Here is a 22,484-nt window from a genome sequence, read left to right on the forward strand (position 1 = left end):
TGTCTTACTTGATCCCACACGCGTCCCAGAAGGTCAAAGTGGGATATTTGGTTCATGCTGGGGCAGAAATGAACACCCCATCACGGGGAGTCCTGCATCTCTTGCTGTTGTCCGCAGTGGGCAGCCAAACTCCTCGCAGAGGCAGGTCCTGCCGGAGTGGCTGTCCTGGCCATTGCCTGTGGTGCGGCCTCAGTCTCAGTCTGCACCTGGAGGCACACTGGGCGGGAGGCACAACCCTTGACTCCTGGCCGCATCCCTGACCACGTGCTGATCCTGCTTTGCTTCTGAGGGAGATATTAGGAAGGGGCTGATTCTTTTTAATTCCAAGGGGTCCTCATGCCAGGTAGGTGCCAGAGTGCTAAATCAGGATTTTGGAGACTCAGGTTGGAATCCCCACTCTGCCCGGGAAACTTGCTGGAGTGGTGCTTGTGTTTGTGGCAGTAGAAAACAGCAAGAATCCCGGAGCACCTTCAAGACTAACACAATTTGTGACAGGGGTTTGAGCTCATTTCTTCTTCGGGTATTACAGGGTGGGGAGACCTACCTACCCATGAGGGGTATGAGGATTACTGAGAGAGGACAGGAGAAGCACTTCTGAACACACTGAAGTCCTATGAAAATGCACAGTATTTTATTAGGCATTCAGCCATGTGCCAAAGTGATAAAATTCACAAACCCATGCAGAGCTGAAGACCATATAGAAGTAAAGACATTCTCCGTTTGCAAGATCCAGGCTACAGCAGCCTTTTAAAACCTTTTGAACGTGGAGAAGCTCCTAAAATTATTTTTCAGATTTCGAGGAGCCTGGAAATGATGGTGGGTTGGCATGCCACGCCCCCTGCCACGCCCCAGAAGTGACATCACTAACCACACCCACAGCATCCAGACAAAGAATGCTTCCTGTTAAACAAAGATTCACGATAACATTCTATTTGGCCTTCTCTTCCATATCAAAAATATGGTCTTTCCTGCAGGAATAGATGAGTTAAAACCTGTCATAATTGGTGGGAAACAGTTAAAAGCCAAGCCTGGAGCAAAGGAGTTTGATATTGAAAGACCAGAGGTGCCAAATCTGCACATTGCACCACAGTTTGCAAGACAGGCCCCAAGACTGATGGAGAGGGAAGGCGACTGGAAGCCACTTTGAGCCTCCTTCAAGTAGAGAAAAGTGGCATATAAGAACCAACTCTTCTTCTTCAGTAACATCAGGGCTCTCAGCCTCCCCTCCCTCACAGGGTGTCTGTTGTGGGGAGAGGAAAGGGAAGGCGAACGTCAGCCGCATTGAGACTCCTTCGGGTAGAGAAAAGCGGCATATAAGAACCAACTCTTTATCTTCTTCTGATCTTTGTCCTGATTCTCCAAATAAAGACTTTTACTTAAAGCTTCATCCTGAAGAGTGATGTCTGAGGGGTGAATCTGCTGGACCTCAACCACTTGGTTCCTGACACTGTGAGAATCCAAATAATGTGGGAAGCTTCAAAGGGAAAAGAAGCCAGGCAGCTGTGAGATAACAGGGGAAGAGTTTGGACCGTGTGTCACCCAACGTCGCCATGGGTGACACTCGGTCCAAAGCCTGACCAGAAGCTGTGGTCCCCTCAGACCAAAAGACTGGAATATTCCAAAGCCTAGAAGGACTCCGCCTCTAGAAGACCTGATGGGGTATCAGCCAGTGTGTTCAGCATCTGGTACACCAGCCAGATAGAGTCCCACAGCAGGCCCACTCAATCCATACCCAGGATATCTGGGGCAGGGAGAGTCCTGATGGAGAAAGACTCCTGGCTATCACCACCCCCTCCCCTGGAGTTTTTCCTGAGACTGGCAGAGGACCAAAACCCCGGGAGGGAGCAGGTATTTCAAGGCAACCACTGCCTTACCCTCCTTAACCCAGGTCTCAGTCATGCAAGCCAGGCCCACCCTCTGCCCTGCAAGATACTCCTTAATAGTAATAATTAATTAAACACCATACTAGTGTCAGAGAAGAATGAGACCCCTTGGCCTCATAAGCACCGTATTGTAGGATGTGATGGAGGCTGGAAGATGTGTGAGTTCTGAAACATCTCTCAGATCTTCGTAATCTCTAGTACGCCCTCCCACAGCCATATCTCCCAAATCCCCCATTCTCTGGGATCCATGGGCCATAAGTGCCCCGCCCAGGCTTCCACATCCGTTCCCACCCTTCTCCCCTACCCACAGACTCAGCCATTAGAACCATCTCCCTAGGGCCCATTAAGCAAAATGCAGTAACGGTAAGTAATGACAACACAAGATTAATATCATTTAGCCAGACAAAACAATAACTATCTCAAAGCTATTTAAATTGAATCGGTGGCATGGAATGGTGGGACATGAATAGCAACAGCACCAATAGCTGTGACCTCCCCCCCATCCCAACCAGATGGTCAGCCTTGGGGGTCAAGGTCAAATCAGATTTTATTGCATGTAGCCATAGGCCATTACAATATAAAAGGAAAACATAAAAGTATTTAAAATATTTCAAATCAGTAATAAGTAAATAAAAGAATGTGCAATCTCTGATAATAATTACAACATCATAAGAACATTTCTGGATTTTATACATCCACCTGTCCTATAGCTATTCTAGGTATCTGTTCTCTGCAGGACCATTTTGGCTCTTATTTTCTTTGCTGCAAGGGGAAATAATGACATTTTGTTAGAGACAAATGAATTAGTACCTGCTAAGAAGAACACAAGTTTTTCCTGTTCAGATTTATCATTTAGCCCATCTAGTAGACCAGCAAGAAATTTGGCCCTAGGATCTGTATACAATGGGCAAGTGAGAATGTAATGTGGGAGACCCTCCAGAACTAAACCTCCACAGATACAGAACCATTAATCTTTTGGTGTTTTATGGAATCGCACACTCAGTAGATCTGGTGGCATTGTTTGAAATCACATGGAGGTAAAAGCTACTCTGAGACTATGAGTTGAAAGATAGACTAAATAGGAAGATCTGAAGTGATTTGTGTTAATTAGTTTGTACCAGGGTGAACTTTTAGATTGCAGGATGAATCATCTATAAATCAAGGCATCTTAGATAAATACCCAGTCTCTGATTTGGTTATTATCTCCTGAAGAGTTTAACAGGTTGTCTGGGATGGAATAACATGACAAAATGTTGTTTAAAAGTCTGGAGCGAGAAGGATCTTTGGCCAACAAATGCTTAAAAGATTGTTCACTAAGCAAATTTGAACTTGATGTTCCATGCTTCCATTTCTTCCCTACTTTTACAATGGCCAAATGTATGGGAGCCCTAATTGAGGGCAGACCAGTTTCTGCTCTCATGAGAGCTGCTGATGTCCCCTTTGGAAGGACTAAGATACGCCTGAGAAAAAGGTTTTGAATAGTTTCTAGGCTGGTAATAATATCCTCTTTCCAACCCCAGATTTCGGCAGCGTACAAGAGCTGAGGGACAACCTTGCTAGGAAATAGTTTCAGGGCTGGGTCTGTAAGAAGTCCTCCCTTTGTGTAGTAGAATCTCAGAATAGACCCGACTAACCTTAGTGCAGAGGACTTGATGGTTTCAAGCCTTGGGAGTCAGTCTAGGGGCAATGCGACCTCTCTCTAGGGATACAAAGAGATCACATCCTGCGCCTGGCCCAGCCCTTTTGATGGAACAACCTGATGATCTGCTTTCGAACCTTCTGGGTTTTGATGCTGTAGACAACGGGATTCAACACTGGTGGGACCAGGAAGTGGAGGTAGGACAAGAGGATGTGGGTGTGGTGAGGAGCCTTCTTCCAGAAGCGATGGATCATGGACAAGCTGATGAGTGGTGTGTAGAATAGGAGGACGGCACAGATGTGGGAGACACAAGTGCTCAGGGCTTTTGAGCGCTCCTCCTGGGAAGCAATGCTCAGCACAGTCTTGAGGATCAGTATGTAAGAGAGGACAATCAGTAAGGAGTCCAAGCCCAGAGTAGAGAGGAGCACAAAGAGGCCATAAGTGCTATTGGGTGTTGTATCCGCACAGGCCAGCTTCATCACATCGGGATGGAGACAGTACGAGTGGGAGAGCAGATGGCTCCGGCAGTAGGGCAGCCTCTTCAACATGATGGGAGCCGGGATGTGCAGCCCAACCCCCCTCAGCACAACGGCCAGCCCAATGATCCCAATCCGCACTCGAGTCAGTGTCGAGACGTATCTCAGAGGGTGACGGATCGCGACAAAGCGGTCGAAGGCCATTGCGAGCAGCACCGAGGACTCCATGATGGAGAAGGTGTGGATGAAGAAGAGTTGGGCCAAGCAGACATTGGCAGAGATTTCCCTGGAGCCAAAGGTGTAGATCTGAAGTACCGTTGGCAAGGTCGACATGGACAACCCGAGGTCAGTTAGAGAAAGCATGGAGAGGAAGAAGTACATGGGCTCGTGGAGGCCAGGATGCAGCTTGACCACTATGAGGATCAGGCAGTTGCCAGAAAGAGCAACAAGATACATGCAACAGATTGGAACGGAGAGCCAGGGCTGTCGGCCAGCTCCAGAGAACCCCGCGAGGAAGAACACGAAGGGCCTGACTCCAGAGACATTGAGGTTTAGCATGATGGGCCACCAATCTTCAAGGTCGTCTTCCTCCTGCAGTTCGACACACAAAACAATATCATGGGCAGGGGGTCAGTAACCAGTTCTTTAGCACTGCTTGATTCCTGGGAGGGATTTAGGATCTGTTTTCAACCCTACATGAGCTCTCAAGGTGAAGATCAACATTAGAAACGGAAAACAGTTTTAACAAATGCTAAAGAAATGGAATTGCTAGCATTATCTAAGGAAAGGGGAGGATAAAACAGGCCCAGGTTGCATCCTTCCCGTGGGCAAGACAAAAATAAGTTTAGAAAAGAGTCCTTTATGGGCTGTTAGTTCAGCTGAACCAAAGAAGTTTAGCAGATTTAAAAGAGCTCACCCAGTCTTTTTGGTTGTGAAATCACCTGGTTCTGCAAGGGGAAACGGCAGGTGCCACTCCGGCCCTTGAATTTCCAGCCTGCTGTTTCTTCTGCTGCTCTGGTCTTCTTCAGTGCTTAGGCTTCAAGGGTCAGCTCCTGGGTTGCTTGAATCGGCCTGTCCAGGGCCCAGCTCCAGATGTGGGACCAAACTGTTGAGATCTCTGCTCAGCACTTCCAGGAAGGCCTGGGAAATGCCTGGTCAAGCTGCGATGGTTCCGTTGGCCACGAAATGCAGGAAGCCACAAGCACCCTCTCAAGACACCCGCTGCCCAGTGTCTTCGGCACATCTGCTCCCTGGCTGCTCAGAGGGATGGCACCGCTCACCCGGGTGCATCGGCCAGTTGGAGCAGCAGAATCCCTCCTCCTCCGCCTGCCTGGGGCTCCCTCTGCATGGAGGCTTCAGCCAGGAGTCCGGCAAGATTTGTACTGTGCTAAGAGGGACCGTGAAGGGACTGCTGTGAGGCGCACAACACCACACTCCAGGCTCCACTGCGGGGGGAATCCCTTTGGAGCATTTTCCGGGGAAGTCTTCTGAGGCAGCCGTCTTGCCAGCTGGGGAAAGAGCTTCTGGGGCCTTAGGAGAGAACTCAAGGGTTGCATCTTCCTCCCCCACCCCCCCAAGCACATTATTTGCTTCAGATTGATGCGAGTTACACAACTTCCCAGTATGTGATGAGTGGGGGCAGCTGAACTGTTCATTTGCCACTATCCTTTGTTTTTAAATTCAAATCAAAGAAACTGTACATGCTAGCTTTCAGGGGTCTGGAAATAACTATCAGCAGTTCTAAAAAATAAAGATAAAAACAGCAAAGGACAGTTACGTACAATAGCCCTACAACTGAAATACTCTGTTGAGGAACTGTAGCTTGGAACTGGCCCCCTTGTTTCTTCTCTACACACTTCCAGTCCATTCAGAACAGAGGTCAATTAGCCAGTGACTTCATTAACACATTGATGGTGTGGGGCTTCCAAGTGAGTTGTCCGTCTGCTTGGCATTGCATTCTTTCAACCAGCCCAGAGACTGCGAGCTGCTATAAGGGGAAATAAGGGTCCCCATGATGTTCTGATGGATAAGTTGAAGGGCTGCAATCTGGATTTTCAGATCGTTAGGTGGATAGGGAATTGGTTAGAGAACCGCACTCAAAGAGTTGTTGTCAATGGTGTTTCATCAGACTGGAGAGAGGTGAGTAGCGGGGTACCTCAGGGCTCGGTCCGGTACTTTTTAACATATTTATCCTAAAGCATCCAAGAAAAGTGTGTATCCAACCTTTGCTTGAAGACGGCCAGTGAGGGGGAGCTCACCACCTCCTTAGGCAGCCTATTCCACTGCTGAACTACTCTGACTGCGAAATTTCCCCCCCTGATATCTAGCCTATATCGTTCAGCTGTTCCACATGGCAGCATCCATCCAATGCTGAGGGCACCGTAGAACATAAAGAGAAGCCATGAGGGATCAGGCCAGTGGCCCCTCCACACAGTGGCCACAACTCAGGAGGTCCATCAGCAGGGACACCTACAGAAGCCCCCCGCCCAGCACATGAAGACAGAGCATCACTGCCCCAGACAGAATGCTCTCTCTGTGCCTTGGGGCTAAGACCCACATATTGGCCTCTATACTTTAGGTTGGCCCAATCCCCTCCGGAAGCTGACTATGCCTGTAGCCACCAGCAGCGGTGAAGTCTGTGTGTTCATGGCTCTTGAGGAGAAGAAAAAATTCCTTTTATTGGTCCTAAAGGTCAAGGTATCCCCTGTGCAAGCACCGAGTCATGTCTGACCCTTGGGGTGACACCCTCTAGCGTTTTCGTGGCAGACTCAATACGGGGTGGTTTGCCAGTGCCTTCCCCAGTCATTACCATTTACCCCCCAGCAAGTAAGCTGGGTACTCATTTTACCGACCTCGGAAGGATGGAAGGCTGAGGCAACCTTGAGCCGGCTGCTGGGATTGAACTCCCTGCCTCATGGACGGAGCTTTCAGACAGCATTTCGGCTGTTTACCACTCTGAGCCACAAGAGGCTCTTTTTATTGATCCTACAACACATTAATTTCATTGAATGCCCATGAGTATGGTGAAAAAGAGAGAAAAGCCCTCCTTTCTCTACCTTCTCTGTCTTATGCGTAATTTTGGAAATCCTGCTCATATCACCCCTCAGGCATTGTTTCTGTAAAGAGCCCCGACTCCTTTAACCTTCCTTTATACAGAAGCTGTTCCACCCCATTACTAATTTTAATGTGTTGGCCTCAGGTGTCATCGCTCTGCTTGAAGGGAACACAGGCAAGCTCCAAAGCAGAATGCCAAAGTCAAACAGCCCAGTGAGTCAAGGGTTTGCTCTGGCAGTCGAAGGGCAGGAGCAGGTCACAGGGACATCCCAGGCCTCCTAGCCCCAAGTTAATATAGGTTGTCAGCAGCCTCTCCCTCCTCCTCACAGCCTTCTGTAATCAGCAACTGTTTTACTGACCAGGTGTGATGCCTTTTAAACTGGAGCCTCTTCCAGCACTTAGCCAGCTTTGCTTAATTGGCTCAGGTGAGCCAGGTGGGTTAACAAGGCAGGGAGCTGCAGCTGGAGGCTGGGCAGGAGGAGCGTCTGCAGCCACTTTGGAGTCTAAGCCCTGGTTTGCCTGCAGCTCCATTCCCTTCTGCCAGACAGAGCTCTATGACTGCTGGACATCTGGTGGGGGCTAAGCTCTCATCCAGGTGAGACTTGGGTGAAGCTGGGAGTTCCTGGCAAGGCTTTTTGTCAGAGAAGTCCTTACTCACAGGACCTGGGCTCACAACATACAATTCCTTTTTTTCTGCACTGTTTCCAAAGATGTAACATCTTTTTGGAGATGGATAGCCAGCATGGTATGCAGTATTCCAAACTCAGCCGAACCAGAGACTTAAGAAAGGGCATTATGATACAGGCTGATCTGTTTTCAGTCGTCAGCGTGCTTTGCTTCTGCCATGATTAATTGTAGTTCAATAATCTGTTAGTCGATTAGCCCTTTGGCCATGCCTTGGTCAGTTCCTTTTGACATCACAAGATGTCCTAGTCCTGCTGTATACTGTCTTAGTCAGACCTCACCTGGAGTCCTGTGGGCAGTTCTGGAGGCCTCACTTCAAAAAAGGCAGGGATAAAATGGAGACAGTTCAGAGGAGAGCGAGGATGATGATCCAGGGCCTGAGGACCAAACTATAGGGAGGACAGGCTGAGGGACTTGGAAATGTCCAGCCTGGAGGAGCTCGAGAGGGGCACGATGGCTCTCTTTAAGTATTTGAAAGTGTCATTTAGAGCAGTGGTCCCCAACCCCCGGTCCGGGGACCGGCACCAGTCCGTAGATCATTTGGTACTGGGCCGCGGCCTCCTCCCTGGCTGCTGCCTCAGGGGCTGCCCTGCCACTCTGCCGTCAGCTCACCTTTGGTGCTCTCCAGCGGCCACCATGGCTGGGGCTCCCCCTCGGCGTGGAACTGCACAGCTGCTGCTGGCAGCGCCCCCCAGCAGGTGGTGGGAAGTCAGGGGTGCCAGCAGGAAAGCAAGTGGAGCAGGGGCTCAGGCGACGTCCGTTGGCAAAAGTCTACCCCCCCCCCCAGGCCTCAGTATCATTCTCAAGTGTTGACTGGTCCCCGGTGATAAAAAGTTTGGGGACCACTGATTTAGAGCTTTGTTCCCCAACCCCCGGTCCAGGGACTGGTAGCGGTCCGTAGATCAGTCGGTACCGGGCTGCGGCTCCTCCTTCCTGGCAGCTTCCTCGAGGGCTGCTTTGCCGCTGGCTCACCTTTGGTGCTCCCCGGCGGCCGCCATGGCTGGGGCCCCCCTCTGTGTGGCACTGTGCAGCTGCTGCTGGCAGTGCACCTCAGTGAGCGGCAGGAAGTCAGGGGTGCCGGCGGGAAAGCAAGCGGAGCAGGAGCTCAGGCGGCGGTGGCAACGTCCCTCGGCAAAAACTACCCCCCCCCCGGGCCTAGTAAAATTGTCAAGCATTGACCGGTCCCCGGAGATTAAAAGGTTGGGGACCACTGATTTAGAGGGTAGGGAGTAGTTCCTGTTGGCAGCAGAGGAGAGGACCTACAGTAATGGGTTTAAACTAACTGTAGAATAATAACTGGCTGATCCTGCGTTGAGCAGGGGGTTGGACTAGATGGCCTGTATGGCCTCTTCCAACTCTATGATTCTATGAAAAGAACATTTCACAGGGTAGTCCCACAGTGGAAGGGGCTGCCTAAGTAGTTGGTGAGCTCCCCCTCACTGGCCATTTTCAAGCAGCTAAGCAGAGTCAGCCCAGGGAGACCAGAAGGCTACACTGACATTCATGGACACTACAAACCTTTGCCTTTTATTAACCATTAGTTTTGATGTAATCTTCAACATAAAGTTTGTCAAATTATACACAAGGTGGAGAGTGGGCCAAAAAGTTTTCTCCCATTTGCAGAATTCTAGAACTTCAGAGCAACCAATGAAGCTGATGGGCAGTAGGTTCAGGATAGAAAACAACTACTTCATTTGGGGATTAAAATTTGGAATTCACTGCCAGAGGATGTAATGATGGCCACAGGCATAGGGATTTATTGTCTATCAGTGGGTAATCTTTAAGTCCCCATGCCAGAAGGCAGCATCAGGAGGCCTCGGCCTCTACGCTAGCCCTCCAGAGGAACAGGTTGGCCACTATCAGACAGGACACTGGACTACATGGACCCTCATGGGCTTGATCCAGGAGGGCTCTTCGTAGCTTGTTACTCCACTAGGGAGGGGAGATTTGAGCTACTCTCACCATGCGGGAGCAAAACTGGCCAAAACATCCCTCCTGCTCAGTCCAAAAACCCGAGAGCAACCCTGCTGGAGCAGCACCATCCTGCCTGCACCGCAGCCTCTGAATTCCACCCCAGGGTTTTAAATGATTCTGCCGGATGCTCTCTCGAGCCACACATCTTTGTGAAGCCGTCCCAGCCAATCCTGGCCTAGGGGGAGCCACAGGAAGGCTCCCATTTGGGCTTAATGTGCAAGAGCTCCATAACCCTTGAGGCAACTTTGTGCTGCCCCTGCCCATCACTGCTTCTTCCTCTTCCATTTTGAGAAAAAGAATGCATGGCCCTTGGAATTAGATCCCCATGCCCAGCCTGGGGCCTTTGGGGTCAAAGGGAGGCACACTACACAAGACAAGTGAACATTAGGGCTAGTCCTGCGTTGAGCAGGGGGTTGGACTAGATGGCCTGTATGGCCCCTTCCAACTCTATGATTCTATGTTTCAGGATCATGTGCTGTTGGCACTCCTTTCAATGAACAGCACTCACAGTTCCCATTCTGACCCCCACGAGTCTCTTTGCTTTCCCGGAAGAGATAAGCACTGGCTGCCCCCTGAGACTGCCGATGGAAATCAGGGTCCCTAGGAGGGAGCTGTCCTGGGAAGTGGCTGCACTCGCCCACAGGCCCGGAAGGCTCTAAGGAATCCGTGCCCAGGGCCTATTCAAGCAGCTTCTGCAAAGAACAGGCAGCCAAAATGGGCACCCAAGTCCGCACACGATCTTTCTGCAACCTGTGTGTTCTCCCACATTACCTATCCCCTCCCTGAGGTGTGTGTGCACATACACACACACACACACACACACACACAATGGCTGAGGAAAGCCTCTTGCTCCCACTGGCAGGCCAAAGCACGACACCTTCATGCCTCCCTTCACCATCGCATCACGCAAAAGGCTTGAGTCTTTACAAAAAATTTATTTTGCAAATTCCAAGAGACAAGAAGAGATTTCAGAACTTCTGGAACTGCTTCTTGGTCCCAGCGGCCTTGGTCACCTTCAGCACGTTGAACCGGACTGTCTTACTGAGCGGGCGGCACTCGCCCACCGTCACGATGTCCCCGATCTGGACGTCCCTGGAGGGAAAAGGAAGAAGGCATTTGGAAAGGAAGTCAGAGGAGGGCAGGGAAAGGTGCCTGTGGGCAGTGGAGGAGACGACCCACAGGAATGCAGTTAAACTGAGTAGAATGGTACCAGCTAGATATCAGGGGGGGGGGGGAAATTCAGTCAGTGTAGTTCAGCAGTGGAATGGGCTGCCTCAGGTGGTGAACTCCCCCTCACTGTTGGTCTTCAAGCAGCGGCTGGACAGATCCTTCTCCTGGATGCTTTGTGAGTTCACTGTGAGTTCTCACATCATGATCAGCCCAGATGGTTCCACTCCAACCAGGTACAAAGAGTACAACTTTGAGGAAATATGGTCATTATACCCAATAGGGGAGCAAGACCTCATGATGTCCTTTGCACAAGTTCAAATAATCACTGGGAACAAATCTGTGCCAGCTGAAACACCTATGGAATTCTCAGAGAGAAGAGACGATCCTATGACAGGGGCATCTTAAGAGCAGCAATCAAGCCTTCAAGGGCCGGCCCACTCAGAGGCCGATCTGGCACGGCCTTACCTGAAGCAGGGGGACAGGTGCACCGACATGTTCTTGTGGCGCTTCTCAAAGCGGTTGTACTTGCGGATGTAGTGCAAGTAGTCCCTCCGGATGACGATGGTGCGCTGCATCTTCATCTTGGTGACCACACCTAGGAGGAGGACAGAGGTCAAGGCTGGACAAGTCAAGCCCACTGCTTCCCCCACTCACCCATCAGCATCCAGGGTCAGAGCTGGAAGGGGCTTGGCCAAGGCTAGATAGTCAGGGATGTGGAGGAGCAGGAAATCAAACCGGCTTGCCAGATTAGAAGTCCCCGCTCCTAACCACCACACCAGGAGCTCATTCTGCAGAGCCACACCGCCATGCATCACAGCTGATTATCCAAAAAGCTGAGAGCCCAGAGTATGATTAATGATAAAAGTGTAAAATAATGTTTTAAAAGCCAGGCACCAACACAGTTCAATTTCCCAAGTTTCTAACATGGGTGAGCGGAACAATGACTGTTTGCTTCTACTGCAGTCTGTGCAAGTTATCCTTTAGAACATGCCCCCCCCCCATGTCCTTCAAGCAGCATCAGTTAAGCCATTGGGCAACTTCATCAGAGCCCCTTCACCATGGGGCTCAGCAGACCATCGTGAGAAAAACATCACTTGCAGCTCAAGGACTGGGGGAGTGGAATTGGGCCACACAGGGCAGCTGTAGCCTATATTTTTATGGCCGTTTCTTGTCCAATATATAGTTTGTCTTATATGGCACATTGGCAAATATGTATCTCACTTTGGATCCTGTCTTTTAAATAGTTTTTAATTATATGATACTCATTTTACTATGGGGTCTTTCAATTTGTGCATGTTACATATAAAAATGTGCTTTAATAGGTTCCCCCTGACATGGTAAAATACAGAGAGACTTTGTAAAATAAATCTTTCTTTTGTGGCACATTTCTGGGTGCAGTTCACTTTTCTTCTTCTTCTTCATGTCATATGCTTGGGGGTGTGAGAAAGCATAGCCTACAGTTGCAATATAGCCCAACACAACAACACACTTGTTAGTATCTCTAGCGGCCTCTCAGTTTTACACCTACTAAGTTATTTGTATTGAAAAATTCTTTTTATACCCCTCATAACTTTTAAAAGACTAAATTCTGTATTTTGGCACAGGACTGTATAAACAAACTATTTCGACTATCACTCTTACTAAGGTAAATGTGCAACATCCAATAACCAAGAATGGAAGTCTGATTTTCATCTAGTCCAGAAATACCAGGCAGATGCGCCAGAGCTGACTGAAAGCGTATCCTGCTAAAATCTCCATGAACTAGGGACCCCAGACAGAAAAGGTGATGGGAAAATGCTGATGTAATACGGCTTGAGTATCCACTGGGAAAAAAACAGGGTATAAATATAAATGTAAATTATTTTACAAAACTTAAATACTGGTCTACCACTGAACAGCAAATGTGCACTTTAGATTGTCATGCTTTCCCCATTTATCCAACCCTTCCAATCACTAGACACAAATATCTTCCTGCTTCTGAGTTACAGCCTGGTGCAGGGAAGAAGTACACTGTGCTGCTAATTTTAAGAGGTGATCACATATTTTTGCCATTAGTACAAAACAGAGCCCTCTTACCTGACAAAATACGGCCCCGAATGGACACATTACCAGTAAAGGGGCATTTCTTGTCAATGTAAGTACCTTCAATAGCCTAGAGAAAAAACAAAATGTTATACGCAAGGTCCTAAGGTGGGGGGAGAGAACTATTTCCAGACCCTCAACAACAGAACACTTCCCCTTTCTGGAAACTGCTTCTCAACAAATCCCTTTCTAAGTGGATTTCCAGAAGTGCCCCAGCTCCCCAGAGAGCAAGCAAATCCAAGGCTACATGAACAAATTTAGAGTCCAGTCAGCTTTAAGACCAACCAAGTTTTATGCAAAGTTTGAGCTTTCGTGTGCACGCACACTTCCTCACAGACAATATCATGGGATGGAAGAGATCAGTTCAAATTTATCAGTAGAGCGCGAGAGTATAACTTAACGTACAGCATAATCAAAAATGGTTAACAGGTACCAGATAAATGGGGGTAAACAGTAATTTGGATTTATTTGTGTTCACCTGAGATTGAATTATCAAGTTCAATAATCTCAAGTTCAATTGCTGACAGCAATGAGCTGAAATGTTGCCCTCCTGCCCCTGACTGTCCTCTCAAGTATGGAAGCATCTTAGGCATCAACTTCCTTGAAGTGGAGCATTTGGCTGTTCCTGTTCATAACACTAAGAAAAGCATATATGCAGTATTCCAGACTGCACTGCATTATTCTAGTCATAGTTACATACAATCTACTTGTTCAAATCAATTATTATTTAATTTAGGAATTAAAATAAAGAATTGTTGAGAATGTAGGTTAGCATATGTAGTGAAGTTAAGAAATCAATACCTTTCTTAAGTTACAGTGCAATCTACTGGTTCAAATCAATTACTCCAAATAAGAGAACAATTAAAAAACAGAGGACTTTAGGACTTTCTGAGGATATGCTAAGAATGCACTATATATAAAAATACATAGTGAGTTAAGAAACCAATGCCCCTGTTGAGTCCTGGGGATTTCATTGTTCTGAGTGTTGTAATAACTTGCATTTTTAGCAATTTCCCTTTCCAAAGCTATATGGTTATCACTAATAGTACCTGAAAGCATGTTCATGAAAGCTTATAACTTGGATAAAACTTTCCTGTTCATAAAGGTGTCACTGGACTTTCCTAACAATAAAGACCATGAACCCGTGCAAATAAAGAAACGAGAAAAGGGATCAAGTGACAACTCTTACCAGTAATATACAGAAAGAGCATTTAAACATTTAAACTGCAGCGCTCTGAGCAGCAAAGCCTTGATTCAAGGTTACTACTTCTGGGCCCTGCCTAATGCATTCAGCATCAAGATTATCCCAGCAATTTCCCTTTGAAGAGCCGCTTGGTTCTTCTGCATCAATAGAGATGAGCTGACTTCAGTCAAGGCCTTTTGGCCACTCTCGTCAAGACCCCTTCACCATTGGGGCTTGGAAGACCATCGTGAGAATGCACATCATGAGTCAGCAAAGGGGATACCCTCAAGTGTCTGGACCATACCAAGGTTTCCTTTATTCTTGTGCTAAGCCTTCTCATAAGTTCTGTTGAGCAAGCAACCATCTTTGATGCAGCTCAAAGGAGTCCTGAATGGAGAGAACCTGGCCCAATTCAGGCAGCAAAAATAGAGTAGCCCATCTCTCCCAGGCTCGCTTATGAGCCAGCATGGTGCTGCGATTAGAGCATCAATAACTGGGGAGAGCCAGGCTTGAATCCCCCATGGATCATGGGGGGCCCTGCGTCAGTCACACTGCCCCAGCCTCACCCACCTCACAGGCAGGTTGTGGTGCAGAGAATAAGAGGGATTACTGAACGCTGCACACGGATTTTGAGCTCCATTGGGGAGGAAAGCAGAACAAACGACGCGTCGGCTTCTAAGCCATCATCACCCGATGTAACAAAACCACGCGACAGAAGACCCTCCTGTTTGGAAACCCCCCCCCCGCCGACCTCCTTGGGGGTCTTGAACCCGAGGCCGATGTTCTTGTAGTAGCGGGGCAGCTTCTCCTTGCCGGTCTCGCCCAGCAGGACGCGCTTCTTGTTCTGGAAGATGGTCGGCTGCTTCTGGTAGGCGCGCTCCGTCTGGGACACAGAAAGGGGGGGAGAAGGAAGAGCGTCAAGGGCCCCCCTGCAAACGCCAACACCCCCCCCCGGCCGCCCCGCGCGAGGGGCCCTGCCCAGAGGCCTAGAGGAAGCCTAAAGGCCCAGCGCAGGAGGCCTAAGGGCCTAGGGCTTGAGGCCTGCCCGGGCGCGCTCCCCACCTGCGTGTCCGCCATCTTGGCCCGCCCGACGCGAAAAGAGGCCGCGCGGGGGACGCCGGGACGCCTCGTGCCCGCCGCCCGGAAGTGACGTCTCCGCCGCGGCCCCGCCCGCCTCCCCTCCGCTCGCGCCCGGCGGAAGTCCTCCGATGGAGACCCCGTGCCAACGCCTCGGCCCGGTTCTCTCAGAGCTCTCTCGGCGCGCCTTCGCCCTCTCCCAAGTGCCTCCGCCCTCGCTCAGAGTCCCCCCCCGGGCTAGTCGCAGCTCTCCCAGAGCTCTCTCGGCGCTTGTTGAGGGGAGAGGAAGGGAGGCCGCTTGGGAAAGCCGGGAAATCCGGCCCTCCTTCTCTCTCCTGCCGCCCGAGGCCGGCGCCGCTTCCGGGCAGCCCCCAAAGTCCGCCCGGGGAAGGAGACCGGCCTCTGGCCCGCGGGGGCGCCCGGGTTGCCAGCTCCAGCCGGGGAGATCCCGGGAGGGTCCAGAGGGGAGGGAGCTTGGCGGCCCACTCCCCAAAACTGCCAGGTCTTTTGAAGCTATTTGATGGAGAGCCATCTCTGAGGGAGAGCCTGATGCTGGGAAGGCTCAAGGGGGGGGGGGGGCAGGGGACAGTGGATGAGCAATGGGGGCTGGGAGGGTCCTGCACAGGGCAGGGGGTTTAATACAGCATTTGGACAGTCAGGCCACTCGGCATCAACAGTAGCCAAAGATTTCCGCACTCTGCTGGCAGCGTAGCAAAACTTCGCCACCGTGTAAGAAACAGAATTATCTTTATCAGCAAGCAAGATATTAATTAGATGATAATCTGTAAGTCCAGGGAACCTAGAGAGCAAGGGCAACATCAAGCGGCTTCTGGCAGCCTTATAAAAGTCACAGTATAATATAATGTGGGCAATCGATTCAGTTGCACCTGAACTGCAAGGGCATAGTCGGTCCTCTATGGGCACACGCTGCAGTCTTCCACTTAGCAGTGCTGATGGAAATGCATTGAACCGGGCCCATCGAAAAAGCCCATTGACATTTAGTAAAGGTGATATATGTTAGATATGGTGCAGTACAAAATCCCTCCCAGGACTTTAGTAACCTATATGGGCTTGGGAGTAGGACCATCTCATTTTGCAGCTCAATATCCATAAACCAGATGTTTTGCTTGCCTGTGCCCCATTTCTAATAGATGATCAGGAGCTAAACCAATTTTAAGAATTTGTTAATTATTTCTGTACACCAGGTGGGTTGTGGGTTAACTGACAAAAAAAAAAAGGAATAAGGCCTACAGGTTGAAGATGAATTTTTAGCCAATAGTTAATTATCGTTATCCGTGCCCTGGTCTCTACTTTTATCAACTCTGCCTCCTGCCGGAGAACTACATCCTGCATTGAGCAGGGGGTTGGACTCGATGGCCTGTATGGCCCCTTCCAACTCTATGATTCTATGATTAGCTGTACACCTTGGAACATTAAAGAGGGCTCTTAGAAAACCTGCTTGAATTTTCTTTAAGGGAGCAAAATTGGAGTAAGGGCCTAATTGGGCTCCATATGTAAATTGAGCCAGTGATTTGGCTGAAAACAGTTTGATTGCAGCAGGAATGAAGCCACCACCCTTAGTTCGATAGAATCCTAAGATGGCCACTGGACTTTTCTGAGCAGCGTCAGCTACTGAGTGAATATGAGCAGTTTACTTTCCATTATACTGGAAGGTCACACCAAGATATTTGAAGCATTTAACTTGCTCAATACGATGTTGGTCAATATGCCAAGTAAAAAAAAATGCCCTGTTGTTAAAGCACATAATTTTTGTTTTGGTATAATTGATAACTAGGTGTTCCTCCTGGCAATGCAAAGCCAAAACTTCCAAGGCCCTTTTCAGCCCTATTCTGGTCTGTGAGAGAATTACTGCATCATCAGCATACATAAGTGTGGGTGACCTTTTGTCTGCAAGTTTAGGGGCATGAATGTCTGAATTCCAAGAGATGTAGCTTTCTCCAAGTTAGGGTGCTGCAGGAATGAGAAGATGGATAGGTTGAGGGACTCGGGAATGTTCAGCCTGGAGAAAAGGAGATTGAGAGGGGACACGATAGCCCTCTTGAAGTATTTGAAAGGTTGTCACCTGGAGGAGGGCAGGATGCTGTTTCTGCTGGCTGCAGAAGAGAGGACACGCAGTAATGGGTTTAAACTTCAAGTACAACGATATAGGCTAGATATCAAGAAAGTGGAATAGGCTGCCTAAGGAGGTGGTGAGCTCCCCCTCACTGGCAGTCTTCAAGCAAAGGCTGGATACACACTTTTCTTGGATGCTTTAGGATGCTTAGGGCTGATCCTGCGTTGAGCAGGGGGTTGGACTAGATGGCCTGTATGGCCTCTTCCAACTCTATGATTCTATGGATGCTTTGGAGGATGGTGGTTATTATGCCAATAAAGCTTTCTGACTTCTGAAGCAGATGGTTGATCTTACAAACAAGTAAGATTTGGGTGGGCAAATTAGGATGAGTGGAGGGGCTGTGGCTCAGTAGTGGAGCATGACTTTGGCACACAGAAAATCTCCTAGTCAATCCATGGCATCTCTAGCTAAAAGGATCAGCGGGGAGCAATGTGGAAGACCTCCAGCTGAGGCCTGGAGAGATGCTGCCAATTGGCTTGAGGAACCTCAGAAGGCAGCTTTATGTGTTCATGATGACATCTCCCCCCTCCCTGTAGTTGAAGATATCCAAATTCTTCCCTCAGTCACCAAATAATCCAGCAACCTAAAGGTGGAAGCTGATCATTTATCCTGTCCTCTGAACACCTGGCCACAGGAATCCATGCGATGGTCACCTCCAGAATAGAATTCTGTAACTTGCTGTACGCTGGCCTGCCCCTGGGTTTGCTCCAGAAACTGCAGTTGATGCAGAATGCAGCTGCAAGGGTCCTCACAGGTACATCGTGGAGGGCCCACATCCAGCCTGTACTGAGGCAGCTGCATTGGCTGCCTGTTGTCTTCCGGATCAGGTTCAAAGTTTTGGTTTTGACCTTTTAGGCCATAAGCGGTCTGGGCCCAAAATATTTGAGGGACCGCCTGTTGCCCTATGCCCCCCCCCCACAGGACATTACGCCCTGCGGGTGCTAACCTATTGGTTGCTCCCGGCCCCAGGGAAGTGCACCAGACCTCATCCAGGGCCAGGGCCTTTTCAGTCCTGGCCCCAACCTGGTGGAATGAGCTCCCAGAGGAGCTGCGGGACCTGCAGGAGCTTTAGGCATTCCGTAGGGCCTGCAAAATGAAGCTCTTCCATCAGGTCTATGGTTGAGTCCGGGCAGCAAGGAAAATCGTGCCCTCCCCAGTGGAGTGGCGGTAGAAGAAGAAGAAGAAGAAGAGTTGGCTCTTATATGCCGCTTTTCCCTACCAGAAGGAGGCTCAAAGCGGCTTATAGTCGCCTTCCCATTCCTCTCCCCAGTTTTATCAGTGCTGTGGCAAGCCCAAGGTCACCCAGCTGGCTGCAGAATCGAACACGGCACGCCAGATTAGAAGTCCGCACTCCTAACCACTACACCAAACTGGCTCTCTAGAGAATGTTATGAGCACCCTCTGTGCCCCTTTCCCCTCTGGAATTAGTAGTGGAAGGTTTGGGGCCTGGGAGGAGTTTTTTGTGCCACAGTCTCCTTGTTTTTATGGGGTTTTTATGAGGTTGTTTATTCTATTGTGGATTTTATATTGGTTTTAAGGGTTTGTATGGGGGGGTTTTATGAATGTTGTAACCCGCCTCGAGCCTTCGGAGGGAGGTGGGTAAGAAATTTAATAATAATAATAATAATAATAATATAATATCTCTACAGAACATTTGACTGTTCCTTGTTGGGAAAGTGCTGGAAACCAGATCAGCAATTTTAGAGGCAAAATTCTCCTGCGGAATTCATCTTTGCAGTCTGGTGACGAGCTTTGCAGACCGGAGATGAACTTCCAAGGGATCCCCAGGCCCCACCTGGAGGGTGGCATCCTCCCACCCAGCAAAGAAGATTGGTCCTTCGCCCTGCAGGTGCCTCCACCCACTGCCAGCAGCCTCTTCCTGCTTTTCCACCTTCTTGTTGGACGTTTTGCCCTGTGCTGTGCGATGCCTCTTGCCTCAGCCTAAGGGGGAGGAGAGCCCTTGCCGTGAAGTCAGGAGCACTGGCCGTTGCCCTTTCTGCGCTCTCTGACACTGTCCCCGCAAGGCTAGGCTGGGTCTCTTAGGGGCATCTTCCCATTTCCTCCCTCTTCCTCCCGCAGGCCTGCCTGCAGAATACTAAGTGGGGAGAGGCCTCCTGCATCTCTCCCCTTCCAACTACCTAGATTAGACTCTGACCTACCCGGTCTAGAATGGAGTTCCCTAATCAATAGTTGTTCTGTGAGTTTGATAGCACAGCCAATGCCCAGGCGTTCTTTGTTGGTTGTGTTTTTTGTCCGGCATGCCCTCGTAGCCTGCAATGCTTTTCTGTGCACAGGACCATCATTAAGCCCTTTGCCGGCCTCATCCCATCCCTTAATGTCCATCACCTCCGGACTTCCCAGGTAGACGCCTGCCCCAGGCCTTGGGGGGTGTGCAGTGGAGCCCTCCTCTTCTCACCACAGAGAAAGCCAATGTCCACAGAAGCTGGCTTGCTGGTTTATTTACAGCCTGACGTTTTTGCGAGGACACAAGGCAGATAAAACGAGTTTTTAAAAAAATGCAAGGAAAAGGTAACCAATGCAACACAAAATTAGAAAAATGCGTTAAAATCTGTACGAAACAGAATAGACCACAGCAGTGCAAAAGCCAGTTATCAGAAGATCAGAGAAAACAAAGCAACAAGAATTCTGCAGCTGGGCCAGACCTGACGCTCCTGTTCTTTTTCTCAAAGTGGCCTCGGGCCCAATCCCGTTTCACTGCTGCCCCTGAATTAAAATGCATCTGGGGGTATCTCTTTTTCCCACGATTGGGCTCCAGCCCCTGTCAGGCAACCCTGTTAACACTAATCAGTAACCAGCCATGAAGAAGAGGAGGAGATGGGAGTCTCAAATGGGCTAACAGTTGCTTTCCCCTTCTCTCCCCGTGCAGTCCTAACCAGCACTGTGCCATTTTAACGCCAACTGCACTTTCGGCTGAATTCTGTCTGCTTCCATGACCTGTGGATCTTGTCTTGTGGCAAGCAGAGGGAGGCCCCCAGGTTCATCCCGAATGACAGACAGCTCTGTGTATTTTTATTTCGCATTTAATTTTGCACAGGAAAGAGGACACCCTGTGAGGTAGGTGAGGCTGAGAGAGCCCTGAGAGAACTGCTCTGAGAGAACAGCTCTAACAGGACTGTGATGAGCCCAAGGTCACCCAGCAGGAGGAGCAGGGAATCAAACCCAGCTTGCCAGATTAGAAGCTGCCAATCATAACAACTACACCATGCTGGCCAAGGTATGTGGTGAGGGGGGGGTTGGCTGAGGGAGAGCAGAAGGGAGAACTGGTCTGGTGGGGAAAATAATAATGAGGGAGGGAGGGAGGCCAAAGTCGTACTTCTGAAAATTCCGGATATCCTGTCATGTGTTTCCCCATCATCGGTGCTTCCTTAAGCCCTGATTTTACCTCTTTCCCCTTGAAGAAACCTGAACAAACATGAGCCAACCTCCACACAAGGAAAGAGCTTGCTCACCATGCACACAACCTAGAAGCTCTGTGGTCAAAAGACAGAAGCCCTACCCAAGATTACTCAGAAACAAAATGTGCTGACCCGAAAACAGACAGAATGACCCTTCAGAACTTCCACAGTCCTTCAGGAAAGATGCTTTCTCTTCAGAACCATGTGGATCACTCGGTCACGGATCTCCTTGGTCTTCACCCCGTACACGATGGGGTTCAGCATGGGGGGGAAGAGGAGGTAGAAGTTGGCCAGCAGGATGTGAACGTGAGGCATCACATGGTGTCCAAACCGGTGGGTCAGGATGGTGAAGAGCGCTGGGGTGTAGGACACCAGGATGACCACCACGTGAGCTGCGCAGGTGCTGAAGGCTTTGTGGCGGGCATCTTTGGAGGGCAAAGCCCAGACCGCCCTGGCGATCATGCAGTAGGACAAGCTGATGAAGACCAAGTCCACCCCCACCACGAGGAGAGCCACCACCAGCCCATAGACCACGTTGGCGAGGATGCTGGAGCAAGCTAACTTCACCACGGCCATGTGCTCGCAGTAGGTGTGGCCAATGACGTTGGTCTTGCAATACGGGAGGCGGGACGCCAAGACGATAATTGGGGTGATGAAGGCTGAGCCCCTCAAGACCACCACGGCCCCAATTTTGGCCAGCAGAGGGTTGGTTAGCATGGAGTCGTACCTCAGTGGGTTGCAAATGGCCACGTAACGATCAAAGGCCATGGCCACGAGCACCGTTGACTCCATGATGGAGAAGGAGTGGATGAAGAACATCTGGACCAGGCAGGAGTTGAATTCGATTTCCCCAGCGTGGAACCAGAAGATGCACAGCATCTTGGGCAGGGTGGAGGAGGACAGCACCAAGTCAATGAGGGCCAACATGCAGAGGAAGGCGTACATGGGCCTGTGGAGACTCGGCTCAGTTTTGATGGTGTATAAGATGGTGCAGTTTCCTACCAGCGTTACCACGTACATGGAGGAAAGAGGGATGGAGAGCCACTGGTAGACCACTTCCAGGCCAGGGATGCCCAGGAGGATGAAAGAGGAAGGGGTCCCATGGCTTCCGTTAAAGGCGGACATTGTCGCTTGCTGCAAGCATGGTGCACGAGCATGGAGCTGAGGGACGAGACAAGGAACAAGACAGCACGGGTGATTCAAGGCTTCCAAAGTGGGGGGTTTCCATCAGATCAGCGTCTAGCTGCAGTTGCTTTAGGTAGGATGTGGATAGAACGTTAGAACATAAGGGCCCTGTTGGATCAAGTCATTATGTTTGACAGTGGCCAGCCAACAACACACATAAAGAGTAAGGCCTTCCCCAGAAAGAACATTACAAGAGCCCACTGGAGCAGACCAGGGAGGGCAGAGAGGCCGAGGCCTTCCCCTGAGAAGACCCTCAGAAGAGCCCTGCTGGGTCAGGCCAGGGAGGGTCCCTCCAGTCCAGCCTCCCGTCTCACCCAGGGGCCAGCCAGTTCCTCTGCAGGGCCAGCAACAGGGCAGAGAGGCTGAGGCCTTCCTCTGAGAAGACCCTCAGAAGAGCCCTGCTGGGTCAGGCCAGGGAGGGTTCCTCCAGTCCAGCCTCCCGTCTCACCCAGGGGCCAGCCAGTTCCTCTGCAGGGCCAGCCACGGGGCAGAGAGGTCGAGGCCTTCCCCTGAGAAGACCCTCAGAA

At 50.0% G+C, this 22,484-nt stretch overlaps 3 protein-coding genes and 2 non-coding genes across 6 annotated transcripts; all 5 read right to left on the bottom strand.

The window, feature by feature from the left end:
* Window positions 1-788: 788 nt before the first annotated feature.
* LOC143840571 (olfactory receptor 51G2-like) lies at window positions 789-4,556 on the bottom strand. Of its 2 annotated transcripts, XM_077344184.1 has the most exons (2): window positions 3,637-4,556; window positions 789-804 (listed from the first exon to the last, which is right to left on the bottom strand). In XM_077344184.1, the coding sequence occupies exons 1-2, from the start codon at window positions 4,554-4,556 to the stop codon at window positions 789-791; spliced, it is 936 nt and encodes a 311-aa protein (XP_077200299.1). The 2 variants fall into 2 exon arrangements, with proteins under 2 accessions (XP_077200299.1, XP_077200298.1); XM_077344183.1 differs by lacking the exon at window positions 789-804 and having other exon boundaries at window positions 3,600-4,556.
* Window positions 4,557-10,625: 6,069 nt separating this feature from the next.
* Window positions 10,626-15,383, bottom strand: RPS11 (ribosomal protein S11). The gene is made up of 5 exons (XM_077341068.1): window positions 15,208-15,383; window positions 14,897-15,028; window positions 12,957-13,032; window positions 11,346-11,475; window positions 10,626-10,802 (listed from the first exon to the last, which is right to left on the bottom strand). Exons 1-5 carry the CDS (start codon window positions 15,220-15,222, stop codon window positions 10,679-10,681), a joined length of 477 nt encoding a protein of 158 aa, XP_077197183.1. The 5' UTR covers window positions 15,223-15,383; the 3' UTR covers window positions 10,626-10,678.
* LOC143840862 (small nucleolar RNA SNORD35) lies at window positions 11,889-11,979 on the bottom strand. The gene has a single exon (XR_013232453.1). It is a non-coding gene; the product is annotated as a small nucleolar RNA SNORD35 (small nucleolar RNA).
* On the bottom strand, window positions 14,320-14,414 carry LOC143840863 (small nucleolar RNA SNORD35). Its single transcript, XR_013232454.1, has one exon. It is a non-coding gene; the product is annotated as a small nucleolar RNA SNORD35 (small nucleolar RNA).
* A 5,563-nt stretch (window positions 15,384-20,946) lies between the features above and the next one.
* On the bottom strand, window positions 20,947-21,897 carry LOC143839276 (olfactory receptor 52P1-like). Its single transcript, XM_077341067.1, has one exon. It carries the CDS (start codon window positions 21,895-21,897, stop codon window positions 20,947-20,949), a length of 951 nt encoding a protein of 316 aa, XP_077197182.1.
* Between the last annotated feature and the right edge of the window lie 587 nt (window positions 21,898-22,484).

This window comes from Paroedura picta, chromosome 6, assembly GCF_049243985.1.
Source record: "Paroedura picta isolate Pp20150507F chromosome 6, Ppicta_v3.0, whole genome shotgun sequence".
NCBI lineage: Eukaryota > Metazoa > Chordata > Lepidosauria > Squamata > Gekkonidae > Paroedura > Paroedura picta.